Source organism: Pinus tabuliformis, chromosome 2_1 (assembly GCF_031772625.1).
Source record: "Pinus tabuliformis cultivar Carrire ecotype Pingquan chromosome 2_1, CPIR1, whole genome shotgun sequence".
Taxonomy (NCBI): Eukaryota; Viridiplantae; Streptophyta; class Pinopsida; order Pinales; family Pinaceae; genus Pinus; species Pinus tabuliformis.
This window is the reverse complement of record NC_142299.1, coordinates 516,638,528-516,663,032: the sequence shown is the minus strand read 5'-3', so window position 1 is coordinate 516,663,032 and position 24,505 is coordinate 516,638,528. Positions and strand designations below refer to the sequence as shown.

The 24,505-nt window shown below is 38.1% G+C and overlaps 1 protein-coding gene across 1 annotated transcript in view; it reads right to left on the bottom strand.

The window, feature by feature from the left end:
• Positions 1–977: 977 nt before the first annotated feature.
• Positions 978–24,505, bottom strand: part of LOC149201223 (DNA repair RAD52-like protein 2, chloroplastic) — a 91,003-nt gene continuing 67,475 nt past the window's right edge. The window contains exon 4 of the mRNA XM_089402891.1: positions 978–1,453. Coding sequence (XP_089259017.1) covers positions 1,307–1,453 — 147 coding nt within the window. The 3' untranslated portion in view covers positions 978–1,306. The remainder of the gene's footprint in view (positions 1,454–24,505) is intronic.

Below are 24,505 nucleotides of genomic sequence, written 5' to 3'. Positions count from 1 at the left end.
TTGAAGATTTTTGTAATGTGAGGTGCAAGATTGTTTGAGCCCCACTTTAGATATTCTGCTTGGATTCAGCTAAGTCTACAAAATAATAAATCTCTAACCTAATGGACTGTATAAACACCCTTTCAATGCAACAAATAAATATTTCAGTAAATTCACAGCACACCTATAACGCCTTCTGAATTGGTCGGTGACATCTCAGTTAATAATAGTACATCACCAAATTACAAATACTTGGTATCCAACGACCAACTATGATCATTCCATGCTGAACTGTGAAAACACCTTTCGACACAATCAACAAATATTTTAGTAAATTCGAAACACGCTTCTAACAACTTCTGAATCGGTAACATATAAGTTAACAATAATACATACCAAAATACAAGTATTGCTATGTTCCTTTCTTGTCTATTGTACAGCTCACTTCCAGTGGGTCACGAGTCAATGATAAGAGTGTAAAAAAAATCAATAAACAAGTGATAATATTAGAAGACCACTTGAATTCTCTCGTTATATCGCATGTTAATAGTCTCCCACTCTCCTATAATAGTTATCCAAGTCTAGTGATGACGAGCAAGACCATACATTCCAATTAATGCAGGAACCTGCATGGCATTGAATCCTTGACTTTCCCTCACTATATTGATTCGTTGGTGAAAATTTAAATTACTTTTCCATGAGACACGCCAGGAGCTTGGTTCTAAGGTGAGACTGGCAGCATAGAAACAACCTTGAAATGAAGGCCCTTATCTAGCTAAGGGGAGAAGCTTAGGTCTAAGATCCAAAAGAAAAAGGAAAATAAGATTATAAGAAACATGATATATACATTTCAAATCAGAGGAAGTAAAAATGTGCTATCTTAGAGAAAACAATGAAATTTGAAGTTACTTGTATTTCCTTCACATATAATATGACAGTCAACGGCCCTGCATATTGATATAAGCAACACAACTTGGCTTTTCAGGAACACAACTAAATGACAAAGCTATCACATTTCTTAAAATAAATACCATGATTTAGGAACATTTCATAATACAAACCAGCAAGATAATGCTAGTTAAAGGCATATAAGCATTCACTTTTTGTTCAAATGTAAGGAAATTACATCCAATCCGCTTGCACACATCTCTCTTATACTTGAAAATATATTGTTTTTCCTAATATTGCAGAAAGAGCTACCTAAATTATTAGCTGGAGCTCTTCAAAGATAGATTCTACAAGGCTAACACTAGTGAATCCTAATAGGTTAAGACCACAGTTCGCAAAGTGAAACGAAACATAGGGTTTTCTAAATTTGGTAACCTTTTTACTGTGACTCATCTTCATGGTATAGATACAAGCCAAGGCCAAATCTAGCACATGCTCTTCCGAATGCCATTGCCTCTGCCACTTGCACGGGATCTTCAAATTGATTATCATCCAGGGATACAGTTCCTGACGACTCCCGATATGCCTGTAAAGACAATCATCAGTGAGATTCGCGAGCAGAAAAGTGCAAGATACAATAAAAGATAACATTGAGGGGAACTAATTTCTCATGCAATTACACCAAGCATGTTCTTCATTTGAAGTAAAACAGTGTTGCTAATGATAATATTGCTCTGCAAAGAAGAAAAATAAGGCTTTTGAAAGTGCTTTGGTATTTAGTCCTTGCATATGTTGGTGTTCCAAAGTAGGACTGAGCCAAAACTGTTGAGTCGTCTCAGAAATTCTCAAGAAGACATTCAGAATCAGAATAGATATTTTTACTTATTCGTCGTATGCTACCAAGTGAGCCTCGTGACATTTCACAACTGTTCACCGACCAAAAGTTGTTTCACTAGATTCGCAATATATTAATTTTGGATATAATTTAGTATACTAACTTATATCCCATATATTTACATCTAGAAAGGGTCATTAGATAAAATACTTTCACTAGTTTCAGCTTGTCTTTGGTAATGAAGATACTGGCAAAATGTTAAATATTTCATGAAAAATGTTTGTCAAACTGAAATAAACCCTCTGAATCTTCCAACAACACTCATTGTTAGACTGTAAGTCCCTGGACAATCACAAAGTCCAAGATCACCTGCTTATGAGTCATCATCCTTATCTGCTAATGAGTTGCCAATGTGTTGACACACTTAGTTAACAAAGTGATTACATCCATGTACATTATATTGATATCATGGGATTAATATAAGCTGAGATGGCTAAAGCCTTTTCCGCCAATTATTATCTTTTGTTGTGCTTGCTCTATTCATTAGCATGGTATCAAGATTCAAAACAAAAATTTGTATCAAATGCAATTGAAACAAAATATTTGAAGCCTCATAATCAATAAGCCTGAATCTGTGAGTTTGCAAACATTGTTTTTCTCTCCTTACTTTCTTAGAGGTGAGAAAGATCTTTTGGCATATATTGGGATTGGTTTCTTAAATTTACAAGAGGTGAAATAATGCTTAGATGTATGCGAAGCTTGTAACATGATCAATGTTGGAACATGGAGAACAATGAAGACTTCTAATTGTATTTAGATAAACATTGTTGACATTGCAAGAAATGAAACTTGCAAACATTACAAGTAAAACATTTGAAGGGTGTTGAAAGATCTTGCAATAAAATTATCAATTTTTTTGTGGTGGATGTGTCCCTGACCTGTCCTGAGATCAGAATAAGGGGGGCCATAGGTACACTAAAGTACTCATGTGCAACCGTTGATGATTCCTTTTAGATGCTTGACAGCCTTTTGTGTCTAGTTCTTGACACATATTTAATTTGGTAAACAATACGTGCATGGAGGAACAAGGTGTACAAAATCTAGATCAAAGAATGATACCATTTCCACCTTACATGCATCACTTCATTTCATATTGTAAATTCTCAAATCTTTTTGGGTCAATGGTTTGTAAATTGAAGAAAAAGGTTGAGTCATTGAAACTAAAGCATAAGGTTGAAAATGAAGCATATGATCAAATTAAGTCATTGAATTGCAAGAAGGGTGGAGTTACAAACCCTTTCAAAGTCGAGCGTGAAAATTTTCATGAAGCCCGAATGAAAATTTTGAATAAGGTACTCATTTTTTATCAAAATCAAATCATTGTAAAATCATGCTTTGGGGTGCATTTTCGATTGTGCCCAACACCTTAAGATTGTTAGCAGCAAGAAAGCAAATATGACACATAAGAAAACAAATAAGCAAGTGGGCGAGTACAAATGAGTGTGACACAAACACAAAAGCAAGCGAGAAAACAAATTTAAAATGGGTACAAGAGAAAAGTGTTTGAAAATGTCAATCAAGAAGTTGAAGAAATATAGGACTCCTTACATGATTTGGATAATTCAATTCTTAATCTCCACAAGCAAATCAATTGGAAGGATAAATTGATTGAAGCACCTCAACTAAAATTAATTGATAAGGAGCAATAAATTGAGAACATGGTTGATGCAACTTGTGATACAAATAACCTCATACAAATAGTTGTTGTTGGAGAATGTAGTAGGGCAGTTGTTAATTCAAATTCTCCTTATCGTTAATAATTTTTTGTGAATTTTAGTTATCTTCTTATGTTTCTTTATTAGATCTTTTCATCAAAAAATTATCAAGAACAAAAAACAATAAAGAAAATGGACACAAGTATTAGGCTCCAAGCCAAGGCAAAACCCCTCGAAGGGGAAAAGCCAAAAAATCTCCTCTTCTTATAGAATCTGCTTCAAATGAGAAAACCAAAACCCAAACCTCAAGACCAAGACCTCCTCCAAGCACCAAGTCAGCCCTCCAGGAAACCCTTCCAATTAGGTCATAATCAAACCAAGTCAATATGAGTCAAACCCTCCTAGAACTGCCCCAAACTCAGAATTTCGACCCCCAACAACAATATTTCTTTGCACATGTGAGCGAAAACTAGGGAAAAACTTGACCAAAAACTCGATTTTCCTTCCTCATTGCTTCATCTACTTTTCTCCTAGCCTTTCTTGACTTCCTTTTTGAATTTCGCACTTCAGATCGAACTTCTTGATTGCAGATCGAAATGGTTACCAAATGAGGTTGAGCAGATTCTATTTATACTCTTTTGTGGAGGTCAAATAGCCCTCTCTGGGCCAACTTGTGCTAGGAGGCTTACTTTGATGGTCTTGACTCAAAATAAATTCTTTTACATGGTACATCTTGCCCAGATGGGTCTTATATACATGATATTGACTCTCTTGACTCATGACAATAAATCTTAAGACATGACAAACCCTAGATGCAATGAAGAATATGCTTTACCTAGGAGACCAATCAAAAGAAGCATGAAACCCATGCTTTAAAAACAATATTTTTTTTCTTCTTTTTCTTATTAGATAAGATATATATATTGACATGAGTATAATGACAATTATAAGAACCGAAAATAGTTACTTTTTCCAACAGTTGTTGCTTGTGACACAAATGACTTAATTCAAATAATGGATGTGTTGGAAAATATGGTTAGCCATGGTCGGTAATTTCATCTTCAAAAAGAAATGGAAATTTGAATTTTTAAATTTGCCTCCAAATTTATTAGGTCGGTTGGGTCCCTAAAAGGCACCCATTTGATCCTCACTTGAAAGCTATATAAAGGAGATCATTTCTCCTCATTTGGACAAATAAAATTTGGTCTCATGTATCTCTGATCCAGCAAAATTACAGGAGCGCCGAAATTTTAGAAGGCCAAAATTTCAGGAGCAGGCCAGAATTCTAAGGAGGGCCAAAATTTCAGGGACTTGGATTTTGACAAGGCACTTCATCATGATAATGGTTACTGGTTTGGTTATTATGCTGCTATTTGTTATTTATGATGTATTCATGAATCTGGAAACTCTCTCTCTCATAAGGAAATACTTTTCTGGGTTTTCCCCTTGTGGATTTTGCCCTGGTTGTGTGCCTAATTTTTTGTGTCTCTGGTCTCTTTGTTTCATGGTTATTTTACTGCTCTTTCATGTCTATTAGTTGATGTTTTTCTTCTATATAACTGCCTAAATGATATTGAATTTAATGCTAAATGAACCTAATCTTTAATTGGTCATTGAAGTAGTTATCAGGTGAAGAAAAACTTAATTCTAGTTGGTGTCCTAGAATATAAACATGGTTTCAGAGCCGGGTTCAGAGCAGTTGAAGACTAATCTCTAGAAAAAGAACAAAATTTCTCTCTTATCTTATGATCTGATCGAATTCAAGTAGACTTGTGCGGGTTGTTCTGGGCATAAGTTCTGGTTTTATTGATTATTTTTGTGGAAGAAGAGGTTCAGAGGCAGCCATAGGCTTGAAATAGCCTCAAATCTGAACTACAGGAAGGCCAAATTTCTTTTGGCCTATTTTTTCTGACAAAAGAAGTCCATCTCAGAAATTCAAAGATTCATCTTCTGATTTGTTTTGTTGATTCGAGCTTTCAAAAGGGACCGAGCAATCTTTGTGATGTAAGGACTTCTTCATAAATCTGAGTTTGATATGACAGTTTTGATGGATCAAATGAGTGATCCGAGCAAAATCAGCATTATTGTTTAGTCCTAGCTATTATTGCAAATCTAAACTATTCTTGGAGATCAGATCCGAAGTTTGAAGTCTGTAAAAGGGGATTGAAGCATGCCCCAGCAATGAAAGATCGTTGAAATCTGAATCTAGTCAAAATCTGAGATAATGATAAGGGACCTAGATCAGCAATCCTTGTGACCCTAGGAATGGTCTAGTACTATTGTTAATTCAAATTTCAACAAAGTTCGCTAATGTAATCGACCCAAGTTCAAGATAATTCAGGTTGCACTGTTATCATCCGGAAAAGAATCTTTGTTGTAAATCTACAAGTCTCCGGGAAAGAATGTGTTCCTATGGCTAAGTTTTTATATAACTAAATCAAAGACCTGGCAGAATGTTGAAGCACAATCCGAAGACTGTAAGCCTTCGTCCAGACCATTCAAAGCATCTGAATCTTTCTTTGTAATAAGGCATCCAAAATATCTGAGCTTTATAGTTAATCTGATCTATGAAATTTCGAAGTCTGTGTGAAAAAACGAGCTATCTCTGAAATATGATTAAGACTGAGGTCTTGTTATGCATTGAAAGTTATAAACTAGTCCAAACTAGACCGAAGTTATTGTTGAAAAGAAGATGATTTAAGCCTGTGGATGCATCTGTATAATAATGGCATCCAAAGGATGATAAGAACATTGATTGGAGCTATAAAAGGGACAAGTTGTCTTTGTGGGTGATCCGAAAATTCTAATACAAGTTTGTTTATGAGACATTAAGCTAGCTATGATCTTGTTCAAAGCTCTGAAGGATGACAAGATTAACATATGAAGTCAAGTCCGGGCCTTTGATGGCATTCAAATTATACCTATTTGACATTCAAATGCTTGAGGGAATTGAAAACTACATGTTGGAGAAATAAAGTCCGAGAGTATCTAATCTGAGGTACACCATCGCCTTATATCTAAGACTAGAAGTTCAATCCAAATCAAGTTTGCAAATAACTTTCTTTTTGTGTTATCTGAAGTCAACAGAGGACAAGATCCGCATTTTGGGTTGTTGGTCTTGGAAGATCATAATTAATGGTTGTTCTAAAAGGAGGACATCATTCTCTGCATTAAAGTCGACCTCTTTATTATTGTGCTTCATTTATGAAATGGTGTCTAATGCTAAAAAAGGTAGGAGGACCTGAATGCGTAAGAAGTATGAATCTTGCACTCCTAAGGTTCGGAAAAAAAAAGGGAATGTCTGAGTCAACTCTTATTGATCTAAGTAATGAATGGGAAGGCTGAAAATTCTAAGGGATTAAAAGCTTACATATTTGCTTAAAATCTAGATGATATTGCGTAAGAAAATTCTATTGTTGCTGCAACAAAAGAATCTTTCATGATCATTATATGCAAAGACACTAGAACATTTCAAGCCATTGAAATTCCTCTTCAAAGCTTTAAGGTTGAAAGGTTAAAACTTGATGAATCCAAAGTGTGAAAGTCTGTATATCTTACCAAATTCTTAAATCAACCCTTGTAAGGAAAAACCTAGGGTTTGTGATGTCAAGAATGATCAAGTTGGAAAAGGATTGCCAGAATTCAAATCATTAGGGTTGGAAAAGAAAGCCTTGATTAATTGTTTGCTTCTGCTTGAATAAAGAAACCCTAGCTTCTAGAAGATTTGACATCTTGATGATGAGGTTGATATACAGGGAGACTAAAAAGAGGGAGTTGCCATGATCTCAAAAGATAAGTGATCTCGTATTTATTTTATTGTTTTTGTCATCACTGACATTGGATTGTTTATGGTTTGTAAATCCTAGAGAGGGGTTGAAGAAGAAAATCTAAGGCTTATGGTTCAAAGTATGATCGCTTGAAAGAAGAAACTCCAATTTCTAGTAGATCAGACATCTTGACAATGAGATGCAAAAAGGCTAAAAACTAAGAGGGAGTTGTCATGATAAGTATCTCGTACTTCGTTTCATTATTTTTTAATCTAGTACTAATAATGTGGATTTCTTGATGTAGACTCATTTATGAGACTCCTTGATGTTCGTGATGATGTGGACTCCTTGTTGATGATATGGACTCGATAATAATGATGTGGACTTGTTGATGATGTGGACTCATGATGATATAGACTTTTTGATGATGTGGATGTGAACTCTTTATTTATGTTGATGTAAACTCCTTGAAAATGTGGATGATGGACTCCTTGATGATGTGAACTCTTTGATGTTGATATGGACTTCTTGATGATGTTGACGATGTGCACTCCTTGTTGATGATGATAAGTACTCCTTGCTGACAATGATGTATGACTCATTGATGATGTGGATGATGTGATAAGACTTCTTGATGGTGATCTGAACTTCTTGATGCTTACTCTTTGATGATAATGATGATGTGGACTCGTTGAGGATGATGATGATGATAATGTGGACTCGTTGATGATAATGGTTTTCACTTGATGATGGTATGGGCTCCTTGATAATATAGATGACATGCACTACTTATGTGGACTCTTTGGTGATATGGACAAGACCACTTGATGATGAAGAAGATATGAACTTGATGATAATGTAGACTCCTTGATGATGATGATGATTTGTTGATGATGAGAACTCCTTAATGATGATGTGGATTCCTTGATGACATGGACTCTATTAGAATATTCCTATTTAGTATTTAATGCTCATTCTTTTAGCTGTTGCTATTTTTATTCTTTTAGCAGTTTCTTAGATAAAACTGATTGTTTCCATATTCTACATAGAAACTTGATGTTTCTATTATTGTAAATATCTCTGTATTATTATTGAGCTTCAGCTTGCTCATGATTAATTAATTCATTTGGAAATCCATATGCGTTGTTCGCACTGTTTTATGGTATCAGAGCACAGGGATTTTTTTTCGAAATAATTTTTCATAGTTTGAAAAATTCAGTAGTTCATTTCGAAACTGCTCTCAGGGTCTGTTTTTTTTGTTTTCAAGCTGGTTGCTCACGAGCGAGGTTAAGAGATTTCTTGAACAGTTATTCTCTCTGCATCCTAATCTCTTGAGTTCTTTCTTTCATTCATTTCTAAGGTCGAGCCCTCTGTAAGCCAGGTAGCCTTCACTGAGTCTTAGCCTCGGCTTTGCTCACTGTGATAAAAGCTTACAGTCGTCTATCTCGATACAGAAATGGATTCTTCTCCTGCATTATCATTTTTCTGAGGAATTAAAAGTTGAAGAAACTCTTGGATCTGGTTTAGAACAAAATTCCCTTGCTGGTATACCGATTCTGTTTGGATAATCGCTACAGCACTTTGTGGCGGTGACCGTCTCGTGGGCGCGGGATTCGTTCTCTGGCTGGCTGACTCCGCCATATTTGTTTTTACTGTTGAACTGCATCTTCCTCACATTTCCAACGCAGCATCACCAGTTTGCATCACAACCCGGAACCCCAGGAGCTGGATCGTAGTGTTATGAGCAGCAGTCTATTTGTCGTTTGAAGCCTTGTGTCGCTGGGTTGGGGGGGCTGTTTGCCTCTCAGTGACGTGCTCCAGACACTGGTCTCATTGTGGCCCTCGTATTTTCTATTGGTCAATCGTAGCAGAGACGTGAAAATTTGAGACGACGGCATTCTCCGACAGTAGAACCACAAAACGACGGCAGCGTGGGTTTATCAAAACGACGGCTCACGTGACGGCATTCTCCGACCGAAAGACTCGAAAAGATCGACGCAGACAGTGTGAAACTGTTAATTGCCGTCTAAATTCTCGTTTACCGTCGTCTGGTCTTTACGCTTATCTGGTTTTAGGAGAACGAAGGCAGGCGAGGAGATTCGAAGCGTAAGCGGAAGCTCCGCATCGTGAGCACGCGTTTTGCTGTTCTGTTCCAGAGACCCCGCGGAAAGGGCCACCAGTCTGTCTGTCTCTAAACCTGATATTCAGGTGCTTGTTCCGCTAGTTTGAAGAGATCTTCTTTTTCTATTGTGAAGTAAGGGTTTCTTCTGTCATATCCAAGTTTCGATTCCTCGAAGCGTTGTTTTCAGAAGAATTGAAGAATGAGACAGCCCCTCGCACTCCCATGTTCTGAGATTTAAACATCTTCGCTGATTGACGGCTTCCTTGGCAAATTATTCCGGTAAGCTGCCGCTTCTACGTAAATCGAAATCTCAAATTCTGATTTAATTATTCCGCCTAGCACATATCTTTCTGTATCATCTCACCGGAAATGAACTGTAATTCTGGTTCTTCTCACGACATATTTCTATGAGCACATAGATGCGTCTGTTTGTTCAGCAGAGAGAGAAAATCAAGGATTTCAGTAACAGCTCATTTGCGTTTCTTAGACGGCAAAACGCATTCACAAAGGGTATTTTTTTCCTGTAGAAGAGTGATAAAATTGTAAAGCGGCATTATTTTTCTTGTCTTAGTCATGAATCCTTTACGCTTTCTGGCAAAATTTCATTAAATAAGCCGATATTTTCTGAGTCAAAATCTGTCGTTCAAAGCACTATCTTAAGCAGCAGAGTTTGGGAAGAAGTTCATTCAAGTAAATCAGCATTGTTATTACAGTAAAACAGAGGTTGTAACTTTCCAGAAATTTCGTGCCTCTTCATATCCGTCTTGAGTTTCCTGCCTATGCCTGTGGGCCCAATTTGTTGATTCTTCCTATCTAGTGTTTGTTTAAGAAAATTGTGCTTCTTACAGTAAATCAGTTTCCTTTGGGAATCATTTCATATTTATATCAGCATCTGTCAAATTTTGTCTGGATCAGCCAGCATCCGCATTGAAATCCGTGCAGGATTTTTTGTATTTTTCCATATCTTGGGAAACGTGCAGATGGCTTCGTTAACCAATCTCATGTTGGAAGGCAGTCAGGAACATTCCGAGCAGACAGAATCTGCCTTTTACGTCTTTATGGCTAAAAGGTCGTCAGATCATGTACCGTCTTCTGCTTGGTACATTGACTCTGGTGCATCACGCCATTTCTCTCACAGGCGTGACTGGTTTATTGACTTCTCACCTTTCAGTGATTCTGTGGTATTTGGTGGAGGTGAAAAGTACACAGTGGTTGGCAGAGGTACCGTTCAGATCCAGTCTGGTGGGCGCACACTCATCTTCTTGAATGTATACTATGTTCCTGGTATGGAAATTAATCTGCTGTCTGTCAGCCAGATTATGAGGAATTCTCCTCAGCTTGATGTAGTGTTCAGTGCACACAAGTGCTCCATTATTGACAGGGAGACTAGTCTAACAATTGCTGTTGGCCTAGAGGACCATGGTCTATACAGGCTACTTGACACCGGTGACTCTCCAGAAGTGGCTCTAGCAGCACGTGTCTCTCCCATCAGTACTCTGTGGCATCAGCGATATGGGCATCTAAATATGCAGTATCTCTCTCAGCTCTCCCGGGAGGGACTTGTGTCAGGATTACTTGATATTCAGACTCAGCAGTTGGGGGTATGCGGCGCCTGTCAAGCGGGAAAGCAACATCGGTCTTCATTCAAGGATGGAGAATCTTGGCGCGCATCTAAGGTACTCCAGTTACTTCATGCTGATATTTGTGGTCCTATGAATACAACTTCTATCACTGCTTGCAAATATTTTTTACTTATTGTAGATGATTTCAGTAGAAAGATGTGGGTGTATTTTCTAAAAAATAAATCTGATGCACTTAGTACCTTTCAGAAGTTTAAAACCTTAGTTGAAAAAGAGTCTGGCTGTAACATCATGACTCTTAGGACCGACAATGGGGGGGAATTTTGTTCTTCAGCTTTTGCCAACTTCTGTGATATTCATGGCATCAAACGTCAGTTAACCACACCCTACACTCCTCAGCAGAACAGTGTTGTCGAGCGTCGCAACCGCACAGTTGTTGAAATGGCTCGTTCCATGTTACAACATAGGAGTGTTCCAAACAGATTCTGGGCTGAAGCAGTATTTACTGTTGTTTACCTTCTTAACCGATCACCCACTCAGGCTGTTACAGGGAAGACTCCTCAAGAGTTTTGGTCTGGCCGTAAGCCTAAGATTAGTCATCTCAAAGTATTTGGCTCAGTTGCATATGTTTGGATTCCAGCTGCTAAGCGCTCTAAGTTGGATTCCAAAAGCCAGAAACTCATGATGACAGGGTACAGTAATCATCACAAAGCCTATAGGCTGATAGATATAGCCACTGGTCGTCTTAGCTTCAGTCGGGATGTAGTATTTGATGAAGACAGAGGATTCTTTCAGTCTTCTTCTGAGCAGTGTTCTGAGGATCAGCCTCACAGTGTTCTTCTTCCGGTCGGTCCACCTGATGGGAGGGATGATGTAGCATCAGTATTTGATAATACTCTATCTGAGCTTCCTCCAGAAAATAACCCTCCTCTTGCGGCCCCTATTGCTCTTGAGTCTTCTCCACCTCCTCCTGATATTGGTTCCTCTACTCCTGATATTGGTTCCTCTACTCCTGATATTGGTTCTTCTACTCTTCGGCCTAAATGGTGGGCTAAAACCATTGGTGATCTCCGGGATGATGAGCTCCTTGAAGGTAGAACTTCTAGACATAAGAACAGACAACAGTCTACAGTCAATTTTGCTCTTATGGCTAACCTACACAGTATTTTTGAGCCTCAAACCTATTCAGAGGCTAAGGGTACATCTGAGTGGGAACAGGCTATGGAAGCCGAATTCCAGAGCCTTCAGAAGAATCACACATGGACACTTTCTGATCTTCCTGCAGAGAAAAAACCCATAGGTTGCAAATGGGTGTATAAAGTGAAATACAAAGCTGATGGAACCATAGACAAGTATAAAGCTCGTCTTATGGCTCGAGGGTTCTCACAGAAGAAAGGCATTGACTATGAGGAGACTTTTGCTCCTACAGCCAAGATGAGTACCATAAAGCTTGTGCTTGCCCTAGCAGCTCAGTTCAATTGGAAAGTTCATCAGATGGATGTAAAGAGTGCTTTCCTAAATGGTGATCTCCAAGAAGAAGTCTACATGACGCAGCCTCCAGGATTCAAGGTTGTTGGTCAAGAACAGAAAGTGTGTCGGTTAGCTAAAGCAATCTATGGATTGAAACAAGCTCCTCGGGCTTGGTACATGAAAATTGATCAGTACCTGACAGATCAGGGTTTTCAGCGGAGCCCATCTGATGCAAACCTGTATATCAAGCATACTGGTGATGATATCTTGTTTGTGGTTGTCTATGTGGATGACCTTATCATTACTGGCAGCTCTGCACATTTGATCTATGGGATCAAACAAGATTTATGCAGAACTTTTGAGATGACAGACTTGGGACTTCTTCATTACTATCTGGGGGTTGAAGTTTGGCAGACTGAAAATCAGATCTTTCTCTCTCAGTCCAAGTATGCCAAAAATCTTGTGGACAGGTTCAGAATGCAGGATTGCAAACCGGCCACGACTCCTATGGAACCAGGGCTCAAACTTTCAGCACAGTCATCCTCTCCCCTTGTGGATGAAACTTTACTCAGGCAATTAGTGGGCAGTCTCATCTATCTTACTGCTACCAGACCTAACATTAGTTTTGCAGTAAGCTACATTTCCCGCTTCATGTCAGCTCCTAAAGCTGATCATTGGCAAGCAGCAAAGCGTGTGCTACAATATGTGCGTGGCACTTCTGATTATGGTCTCCTATACACTCGAAGTTCCAAACCTATACTCTGTGGTTACACTGATTCTGACTGGGCCGGTTCGGTTGATGACCGTAAATCTACAACTGGGTATAGGTTTAGTCTAGGATCCGGTGTTGTTACTTAGACTAGTAAGAAGCAACAGGCAGTGGCTCTCTCCTCAACAGAAGCAGAGTATCGGGGAGCAGTTAAGGCATCCTGTGAGGCAGTTTGGCTTCGACGTATGCTTGCAGATATGCATGTTTCCCAGACAGGGCCTACTTCTTTGTTTTGTGATAATCAGGGAGTGCTCAAACTTGCCAAGAATCCAGTCTTTCATGAACGAACAAAGCATGTGGAAACTCATTGCCACTACATTCGCCAGCTTGTTGAAGACGGCTCAGTTCAGTTGCAATATGTTCCCACAACAGAGTAGCCCGCCGACATTTTCACCAAGCCTCTTGGTCCTGATAAATTTGTAAAATTCAGAGGGTCTATTGGTGTTGTAAATAGATTGAGCATTAAGGGAGGGTATTAGAATATTCCTATTTAGTATTTAATGCTCATTCTTTTAGCTGTTGCTATTTTTATTCTTTTAGCAGTTTCTTAGATAAAACTGATTGTTTCCATATTCTACATAGAAACTTGATGTTTCTATTATTGTAAATATCTCTGTATTATTATTGAGCTTTAGCTTGCTCATGATTAATTAATTCATTTGGAATCCATATGCGTTGTCCGCACTGTTTTAGACTCCTTGATGATGTAGACTCCTTAATGATGTCAACTTTTGATCATGGTATGGACTCCTTGATGTGATCAGATTCACTCGATCAGAGAAGGCTATGATCAAGATGGAGTTGACACACTCTCAAGAGATAAGTATTATCTTGATTGTTTCTATCGATTATTTCATTATGAGTCTCTTGGCTTGCTTGGTTGTTCTTTTTCTTCCATATCCTCCTCGTGAAGATTGCAAGGACATAATGAAGACTACCAAGGTGTGGAAAATTGTTGGAAATGATGGAAGAACAATGTGACAAGAAGACTCTTGATTGGATGAACTCTGTACTCAGAAGGGGCAGACAAGATCAACCTAATTGAAGCACGTTCTTGATCTATGAAGGTGGTTAGAAGTTTTGAAGACCAATGTTGATCTAGATATGCTAAAGATGAACTTGTGATTTTTCTGCTATGTAGAGGACTTCTATGTAAGAGGGAGTTGCTTTTGAGGCATGAGCCTAGTGATATCTTTGTCACAATGGACTGTAGGTCCATCAACGTCTCCCTAATGAATGATTTGAAGAAGCTGCAAGACTCTGATGTTGACTTGGTTGATTCACTAATTGGTTTGTTGATCTATCTATTGAAGTCTATTGTTATCTGTTGGATTCGACTATGGTCTGTTGGAGTCTACTATGGCTGTTGATGCCTTCTGTGAGAAGCCACTTATTATCTGTTGGATTCTACTATGGTTGTTAATGCCTTCTATGAGAAGCCACTTATTATCTGTTGGATTCGACTATGGATACTAACATTCGCCTCTGTGAGAAGCCACTTATTGTCTACTGGACTATACTATGGTTGTCGATGATTGCTTTTGTGAGAAGCCATTGCTACGGTCTACTATTCTCTGCTGATGTTTGCTTCCGAGAGAAGCCCTAGCTGAATCTAAATAAACAACTGAATGTTGTTGTTTTTTATAAAGAACTGAGATCCACCATGGCTACATTTCTTATGTTAAGCTAGTTGTTGGAATGACTGAGGATCCCCTTGAAGAGGGAGCATTGATTACATAGCATCATATTATGGACCATCTCCTGTAGGTTGTGTGCCATGAGACCTTGTGGTTTGGGAGATGTATTGTTGATTCCTCCTGTAGGTTGTGTGTCGTGAGACCTTGTGGTCTGGGAGATGTATTGTTGATTCCTCCTGTAGGTTGTGTGTCGTGAGACCTTATGGTTCGAGAGATGTATTGTTGGTTCCTCCTATAGGTTATGTGCCATGAGACCTTGTGGTCTGGCAGATGTATTGTTGATTCATCATGTAGGTTGTGTCGTAAAACCTTGTGGTCCAGGAGATGTATTGTTAGATCCTCTCTTAGGCTGTGTTGTGAGACCTATGATTGGTCAGGAAAATTGATCTTGAGAGAAAGGATGGCAAGTACTTTCCTGGCTAAGAGGGAGTGTTGGAAAATATGGTAGCCATGGTCGGTATTTTCATCTTGAAAAAGAAATGGCATTTGACTTTTCAAATTTGCCTCAAGTTTTTTAGGTTGGTTGGGTCCCTAAGAGGCACCCATTTGACCCCCATTTGAAGGCTATATAAAGGAGATCATTTCTCCTCATTTGGACACACAAAATTTGGTCTCATGTATCTCTGATCCGGCGAAATTACAGGAGGAAGCCAAAATTCTAGGGAGGACCAAAATTTCAGGAACTTGGATTTTGACATGGCACTTCATCATGATATTGGTTACTGGTTTGGGTATTATTCTGCTATTTGTTATTTATGATGTATTGATGAATCTGGAAACCCTCTCTCTCTCATAAGAAAGAACTTTTCTGGGTTTTCCCCTTGTGGGTTTTGCCCAGGCTATGTGCCTAATTTTCTGCGTCTCTTGTCTCTTTGTTTCATGGTTATTTTATTGCACTTTCAAGTCTATTAGTTGATATTTTTCTTTTGTATAACTGCCTAAATGATATTGAATTTAATGCTATATGAAACTAATGTTTCATTGATCATTGAAGTAGTTATTAGGTGAAGAAAACTTAATTCTAGTTGGTGTCCTAGAATATCAACAAGATGTTACTTGAGATACTGATGATCTTAATGCAAATGTTTGATGCTACTTGTGACACAAATGATCTACAGGAAATGGTTGATAAAAATGCAATAAAAGAAATGGTAGATGATTCTTTACTAGGATATGAGATGGAATAATTCATCAACAGTGAATTGATGGGGGAGTGTTTTGTTGAAGATGAGTCACAAGCACAAACACAAAGTGATAGCAATAGCAATAGATGTGAATTTGATGTTTTGTAAGGAAAACATTTAAGAAAAACATCAAGAAGTACAAAATGATTTTTATAAGACGATTGTTATACCTCGGGAAGAATTGCAATTCAACAAGAATTTTTTCATATTCCAGATCACTCCAAAGTGATTCAATTTGTGAGTGCGGGATTTCTTGAAAAAAAAATTGAAGGCTCCAAAAGTTGATGAAGAAGTTAAGAATGTTGATGATACAGTTGTTAATAAAAACATTGAACAAATACCAAATAAATGCCAACATTGTCATAAAATTAGCTATATGCATCCTTAACTTCATTTTGGAAGGACAAATAATCATTCAAAAAAATTCAAAAGAAAAAGAAGGAAACAAAGCAAAAAGTTCATTGTGGTTGGATAACTCCTTCGTAGTGAAAATTAAAAGCCAAGATGTTGAATTTGTTTTACCAGACACAGATAAATATAAACTTTCATGGAGAAATCACAAAAGCAAAAGGATTTCAAACAATTGTTCCATGTGAAAATTTTGTGCATGCTTGGGGCCTTGTTACCACAAAATCAAGCAAGCCTGGTGCAAAGCCTCACTATGCAACCTAGGTCTTATGGGAACAAGAGATTAGCCACCATTGTCACCCCATTGACCTCTCTCCTATTGTTTTGTGGTTGGATGTTATCCCCACAAGGGAGGCTTCCCTCGCAACATTTAGAAGATAGATGGTTAGGGTTTCAAGCCAAATGGCTCTCTAAGGAGCTTGCAGATAAATCACCAAGATATATCTTCAAAAAAAGAATGTTCAAGGGTGATAAGGAGCTTAATGATTATGGAAGAAGGTATCGGCAAAGCATTGGAGGCCAGCATGAGATTTACAAATGTTTCAAGTACACTTTCAATCAGCCCTAATAAACTAAGAGAGGGTTGTTATAAGTTAGGGTTTCAATGACGCACATATTTACAACACACAAAACCATATAACACACAAGAAATAGCCTATAAATGGTAAGAGAGACAAAGTATTAAAGGCTATCAAAAAGGTAAGCAAGGCATAGGTCAGCTCTAAGTTTTTAATGGCTGAAAATGAACAAAACAACAACATAAACTCTAGATGTCATCCCTAAGTTTGGTGCTAAAGCATGCAATAAATGATAGATTTTGCTTTTTAAACATTAATAAATGCAATTCCCACCTAAAGAACAATAACATATAGGTAAAAAATTGCTATTAAATGCAAATTTAGGCCAAACCCTAGCCTTAGACACCATGAAAAGGAGAAAATATAGAAATTCAAAATGATCAACACAACTAGACTAGCGCCTCTATTCAATTGGGAAATGTAGTCAATAAAGGTGAGGTCAAGATAAGAGAACCTTCGATGAAAGGGTGGAAGACAATTGCTTCACTTAGAAACCCCAGCAACTCCTTTCATAGGATATTTAAGGTCAAAAATTGCATGAAAACAAGTTTCTTTGATAAATTCTTGAACAACAAATTTTGCATAACCATTTAGAAATAAAAGTTCATGAAAGATATTACAATTATTAATATGGCACAATGTTAACCCTAATTTCAAAAATTACACACAAAATGGAAGAAAATAGCATTAAACCTACACCATTCGTGTAAGAATCACTTCATCAATCCACAAAATAGTCTCTCCATGCAATAAATATCCCCCCAAAGACAAGTCACACTCTATTTGGCCATTATGTCCAAGAGAAGAAGAAAAACCCTAGTGTGCACTCTCTCAAGAGAAGAGAAGTGAGTGGTTGTGATGATGATTTAATGGAAATGACTTCCCTCTACTTATATGATGGCAACAAAATCATTTTTCATAATTTACAGCGAAAAAGGCCCAAAAGTTTGCTTGACGCATTCAACTAGGCTAATAGGTCACAAACCGACATAGAGATAGCTTTACAAATAGATAAAACATAATAAAATTTCATAAAACCCCAACATGTGCGGGCGGGAAACCTCTCCAACATGACATCATCCTCCATAAATGGGCGTCTCCATCAAGCAAGTGACAAAAGTGGGCCCAAGAGTGCTCCTCACTCCAAGGGGAATCATCAAAATGCATGGGTGCATCTCCAAGTAACACCTCCTCAACCAAGATGACATCATTAAGAAGGCGTGTGTCATCCTAGGGCATGCATGGCTAACAACTTAACGTGACAGCCCTAGGGCATAGCATTAGCCTCAAAGGGGAGTGGTGCTACCCTCCCAAATCATGTCAAGTGACCTCGATCTTCGTCTAGGCTCTAGAAAGGGGTGACAACCATCAAGTAGGTATAAGACCAGCCAGGGGACATCATGGTTTCTCTAGGCAAATTGTCAATCAAGCTAACATCCTAGCTTCTTGGCTCAATGTCTCAGCATTTAGAAGTGAAGAAGGGAGCCACACATCCATGTAGGGCTCCTCAAGGCCCAACGTTGATCTTTGGAAGGGCAACATTGGCTCTGCAAGGTCTCAAATGCTCTCACATCTAGCCTAGACGTCCTCCTAAGTATGTTGGAAAGGTGACAAGCCATCCCTTAAGAGACATCCAATGTAACCACCTAAAACATACTCTCAAGATCAAGTGAGATCAACATCATTAGGGACAGAAACCATTAAAGTATCATAGTGGACCATATTCAATGCTAAGGGCACAAAATACTTCACACAAACCTTGCCTTCAAATGTCTTTCTAGTTGATGATTTGTAAGCAAGTTACCACACTTATGTTAGGGATGATTTTGCAATTAGCCCTATTTGATGCTTCCATCCCCTAAGGGTAGGGACATTTCGTAGGTAAGTTCATCAATCCATAGATGCATATAATAAATGTGGTCATGACATGGGAAATATTTCAAGGAAGATAGTCATAGCCATGGTACCAAGTTACCAACTAAATGAGGTATAACATCTTGATTATAATGATGATAAGAGGGAGCAATCATGAAGGCATGTGTTACCCCTTTCCTCAACCTGCTTTTTCCACCCCTCTAGTGCATCTTCTACTTTAATGATTTGTCTTTCTTTCTTGCATAGCTTAGGTGACCAAGCTTGCCTTGTGCTTTTCCAATAACCCTTAAAGTTGTGGCAGTTTATCGTTCATCATGATCGTGACATTCATAAGTTCCTTTATTTAGATAGAGCATGAAATGCTTAGGAACTAGGTGATGGCTAATGAGGGGGGTAGAGCTCATGCTAGGCTTTTTCCCATGTGCTTGTTACATGTCCCAGCCATATTTTGCATTTTTCATTTTCTTTGATTTTGTGGCTTCATATGCTTTTATCATCATTTTAGCTACATCAACCTCTTAGGGAAAATTTTCCAAGCCATGGCCCAGAGATTAAAAAAATATAAGGTGCCAATCCCAATCACTAACAGCAATCAACCGAAAGAATGAAAATGGATACAAGGGAGGGATGAAAGGTGTGATGTATGGATTACCTTGGGCACGCGATATCAATCAGTGCCTCCTATCAGTGTCCCTCCTAACAGTGGAAGAAAAGGACCTCAGGGAAGGTCATAGTAGACTATGGGCAAAGGATGATCTTCCAGGGAAAGTATGTGAACAAGAGTACAATCAAGAGTGGTCAATCATCCATCTTGGCTTCTGATCCATATTAGTATGCCCCAAACATTAAATGAAAGCACATAATTATAAAAAAGGTTAGTATACCTTCCGATGAATGACCCGCTTTCCTTCAAGAAGTATGTTAGATGGGATAGAGCATTGGTTGGAGCATAGATGTAGAGCTCTGAAGTAAAACTATCTCTAGATCATCATAGGGTTGCCAGCTAGTTGGATGACCAAAGGGGTTACCCACCACCCAATTATACATGTCTTTTGAATTGAAGCATAAGTGAAAGATGGTACTTTCTACAACTCAAGGGGGGGCAAGGGGAGGTACTTTTCGTGGAGTATAGTGACTTCATAATCAATAGTTAATGGTAAACCAAAACCACCATAATGATGAAAGAGTTATTCAAAAAGAGAAGAATCCAACAATCAAGCTTGGATTCCTTCAACACATTTCTCACTTTGCACCTAACAGTGGGGAATGTTAATAACAATAGTCAAGCTTCAAGTTTCAAAATCCTATTAATCAAAATTTGGAAATTCTAGAATGGCAACTAATCTATACGACAAGCTATCTACAATTCAATCAACTTAAATCAATCTCAACATATTTGGGAAGTTCTGGTATGGAATCTAGAATCCTCTCAATGCTCTTCAACTATTCGTCGGGATGTTGTTGTATAATTTCCAAAGCCTAGATAACTAATGTCCTTACGATATTAATTTAACAAATAAATTGTTGAATTTAATTAATATAAAAATTAAATTCAAACCATAGCATCAATCACATAAAAGTTGGAAATTAAATAGTGGTAGCACAATTCTAGTTTCGCACATACACAAGTAATTACGCCTTCAAAAATCAGCTTTTCATTCCTTTGAAAAAATTACAAGGAAACCTCCACTAAAAACAACAACTACATGGTCACAAATCATCCTAAACTAAGTTGTATGGCTATTGAGAAAGTGCAACCTATTGTACGACTATACACAAGCTATATTGAGTCTTGACTATACATCTTTTGTCCATATGACTATATGCATCTATATTGAACAACCCTCCTGTTGAAGGAAAGTGTAACTAGGTTCGGTCTTCATAAATGTACTTTTGATATTTGTACTTATTCAAGAAAAGAAATATTATTTTATAATATATGTCAATGAGTTTCTTGCTCATTGAAGTAGGTCTAGCACATGTCAAAGTGCTATAGGTGAGTCAAATAGTCAAAAGGAAATGTTGAAGGCCTTAAGGGCATGTTACACCATGTATAAATATATATTAAAGTTAAAGGGAAAACCTCCAAGCAAATTCAAGTCCACTCCTATGTTATGGCACCATCAAGAAGCTCCTTCAAGCATGCTACACCACCATGGAAACTATCTGAAGTCTGCTCAACAAATCAGCCACCAAACTGCCCTCAAAGTCGACCTACAATTAAGAGGACTAGTCAGCCTAAATGGAGGGACAGTCCTCTATTTATACAGGTTGTCCACTCCAAATAGAACGCACTAATTCACTTTGAAATTAGCGCAGAAAAGAGGTCAATAAAAGGACGAAAATAAGTCTTCTAGGGCAGCGAAGGAAGGGAGAAAGAAGCCAATGTGAAAGGCATTGTTTTCTAGGGTTATCACAGCTACACATGCGAGAAAGGAAGGGTATACCTGCGGTCACTACAGCAGAAAAATACAGTGACATATCTCTATATTTTTGGGCTAGTAAACAAGGCCTATAAGGCCTCCCAATCAAGCGAAGAGGAAGGGCACTCAAGCGAAGAAGGAAAGAGGCTACAACAGCAAGTAAACAGTCACACATGCGAGAATTTAGGGCTGCTGGACAGTCACATCCAGTCTGCACCTACACTTTGGAGAAGAAGCTCATTTGGTTAAGAAGGTGAAGGAATCATCATATGGAAAGGTTCTCATCAAAGGCTTGTCCTCTAGAGCAAGTGCAACAAGGTTACTAACAAGTTGAAAGAAGAACGAAGTGTCGGAAGTAGGAGGACGAAGTGTCAAGAAACAAAGTGTGGGAAGAAGTGTCGGGGTATATGGTGCAAAAAGGAGAGAGGACTTGACTTGTGCTTGGGGAATCTCTTTGTCGGGGGTCTACAGTTTGGCATTAACCAATAGAAGCTTCAATAAGAGAAATTCAATAAAGGGTTTTCCTCTCAGGAGAAGAGAGGTTTTGGCCTGGGCAGACAGCCAACATCTTTTGTTCTTGTTTTTTATATTTTGGTAGCAGTTTGATGAAGTACACACATATGCACTAATAATAAGAAGAAAAAGAATAAGCTAACAAGAAAAGTAAAAAGACTCCACAAATTGTTATCAAGTAACGAAGAATCACACTACACTACTTTGCCCTAAATTCTTCAACATGGTATCAGAGCTAAGGTGACACAACAAGGAAAGGGAAACTCAAAAACACTCATCAAGCAAAAGCATCTACAAAGCTGAAGCATCAAGCCTAGAAGTCTCAATCACTTCGAGGTCAAGAAGGGTATACAATCCATCATTCATCAAGAAGGTCTACAAATCTAGAAGAAGAGCCTTATATAGAGGCACCTACAAAGAAGAGCAAATTGAAGCAGGACCTACATCAAGCTACAAATCTTCAAGCAAATCTCATCATCAAGCAAGTCCACTTGGAGAAGGCAACTTGCAGTACATCAAGATCCTAGGAAGGTAAGCCATCAAGTCTTCAAGGAGGAAGCAAATCCATTACATCTCAAAATCTATCAAGTACATGTCCCCTTTTGAATATACATCAATGTCTTTTTGCAAGGAAAGCAATAAATTGGTAGGTACCAATAACTTTCTTACATGGAAGAAGAGGACTGATCTACTTCTCAAGGAGAATGAACTCCTTGAACATGTCAAAGGGAATATCACTGTCCCTGCTAAGGAACAAACTCAAGCCTTAGCCAAGTACAATAAGGATGAGACAAGAGCTCAAAGGATTCTGATAGAATCAATCAAAGACTCTCTCATTCCTTATGTCTCCAAGTTTGAGACATCAAAAGAAATTTATGATAAGCTAGTAGAGCTATTCTCAGTATCCACAACCGAAGAAGTAATATCTCCGAGGAATGAATTGTACAAGATGAAGATAACAAAAGAAAGAATAGCTCCCTACTTCATGAAAATCTCTGAAATGAGAGATCAACTTCAAGAGCTTGGGGAAGTCATGTCTGACAGAGAGATGACAACAGTAGTACTCAATGCGCTACCTGAGGAGAGGGGAACTTCACATCAAGCATATATGCCAAGAAGGAAGCAACCACTCTCAGTGAAATGTGGTCTCTATGCTATGCAGGACATATGAAACCAGACTTAAGGCAAAAGAAGATGTGGGATCAAAGGAGAAAACATTTGCTACCATGGCCAAAAGAAAGAGTAAACTTGGCATGTTTAGTCCACGAAGAACAAACAACAAAGACATGTCCACAATCCAATGTTTTGGATGTCAAGAATATGGACACTACAAAAAGAATTGACCTCAGCTTAAGAAGGACAACAACAACAAAAGGAAGAGGGAAGAACCTCACATAACTCAAGAGATGAAAGAAGAAGGAAAGAAGCAAAAGAAGGAAGATCCTCTGGATCTCTACTGTGACTAGGTCAAACTCTTTACTTCTAGACTTCTTTCAAAGTTTTAAGTATAGGAGCATGTAGGAATAGAATAAAATTGCATGGCTAGAAACATCTTCTAGAATCTAGAAGCATGTACTACATAGAGTTCTAGATACTCATAAAGATGTAGCATTTATAATAAGAATAAAAATGCATGGGTAGAAATATCTTCTAGAATATAGGAACATGGTAGATATAGCTCAAGGTATTCATGTAGAAGGAGCATACCTAGTATAGGACCTCATCCACAATGAAAGAAAGATTGGTCATGATTAAGAATCTTAGAAGACCTCCATCATCAAAAGAAAAGAAACATTTGCAAGGTAAGGGTCTTTAAGATCCTATAATGGAATCTTCAAAAAAAGATTCATGGACCAAAGCAGATGTCTCATTGGGAATCCCATTCATGAGATTCAAGAAAAGGATGATATGCATGCAAGCTAAGATGAAGCAAGAAGGGCCACACCAAAGGATGATCAAAGGAGTATAAAGATGAGGTATGTATGCATCAAAGTTTAGTCATGTTATCATTTGTATATTATTAAGTCATGGGATAGTCTATAACATGATCAAGCACAAAAGAATCTCTTTCACCAATAACATTCTCGAAGGCATGTACCACAATGCAATGAAGGTCAACAAAAGAATATGCTCACATAAGGAGAATAAGATTGCTGACTAAGAAGCAAGAAGAAATGCTGACAAGTCCAGAAGGCAAGCAATGAAGGAATGCTCTTGCAAGAAGCATTAGATGGTTGACCTATCCATCTGAGCATAAGCAAATGAAGAAAGAGATCAAGCATGAGAAGAACACCATGATCACCGAGAATCACTATCTGACAAGATATTTTGAAGATATCTCCCAAAAGAAGACAAGACAACTCTGATAAAGGAAGAAAGGACCCTTGACACCTATGAAGACCTTGGAGATATAAAAGATGCAGATAATTGATTCTACTCTACGAAGATGTCGCGATGGAGAAACCATCCAACAAAAAGCAATGTTGAAGCAATATCAGGATGAAGTCATGATGGGTTACTAGATCGAAGCGTGTAAACAAGCAAGTACAACAAAGCATCCATCAGAAGAATATTTTGAAGCATGGACAAAATGACAAAGGAGTAGCCAAGATGACAAGAAAACCTAATGTATGACATGAAAGCCACTTTCCTCGAAGGAAGCAATGACATGACAAACCAGGGAGGAAAGTGATCGATGGATG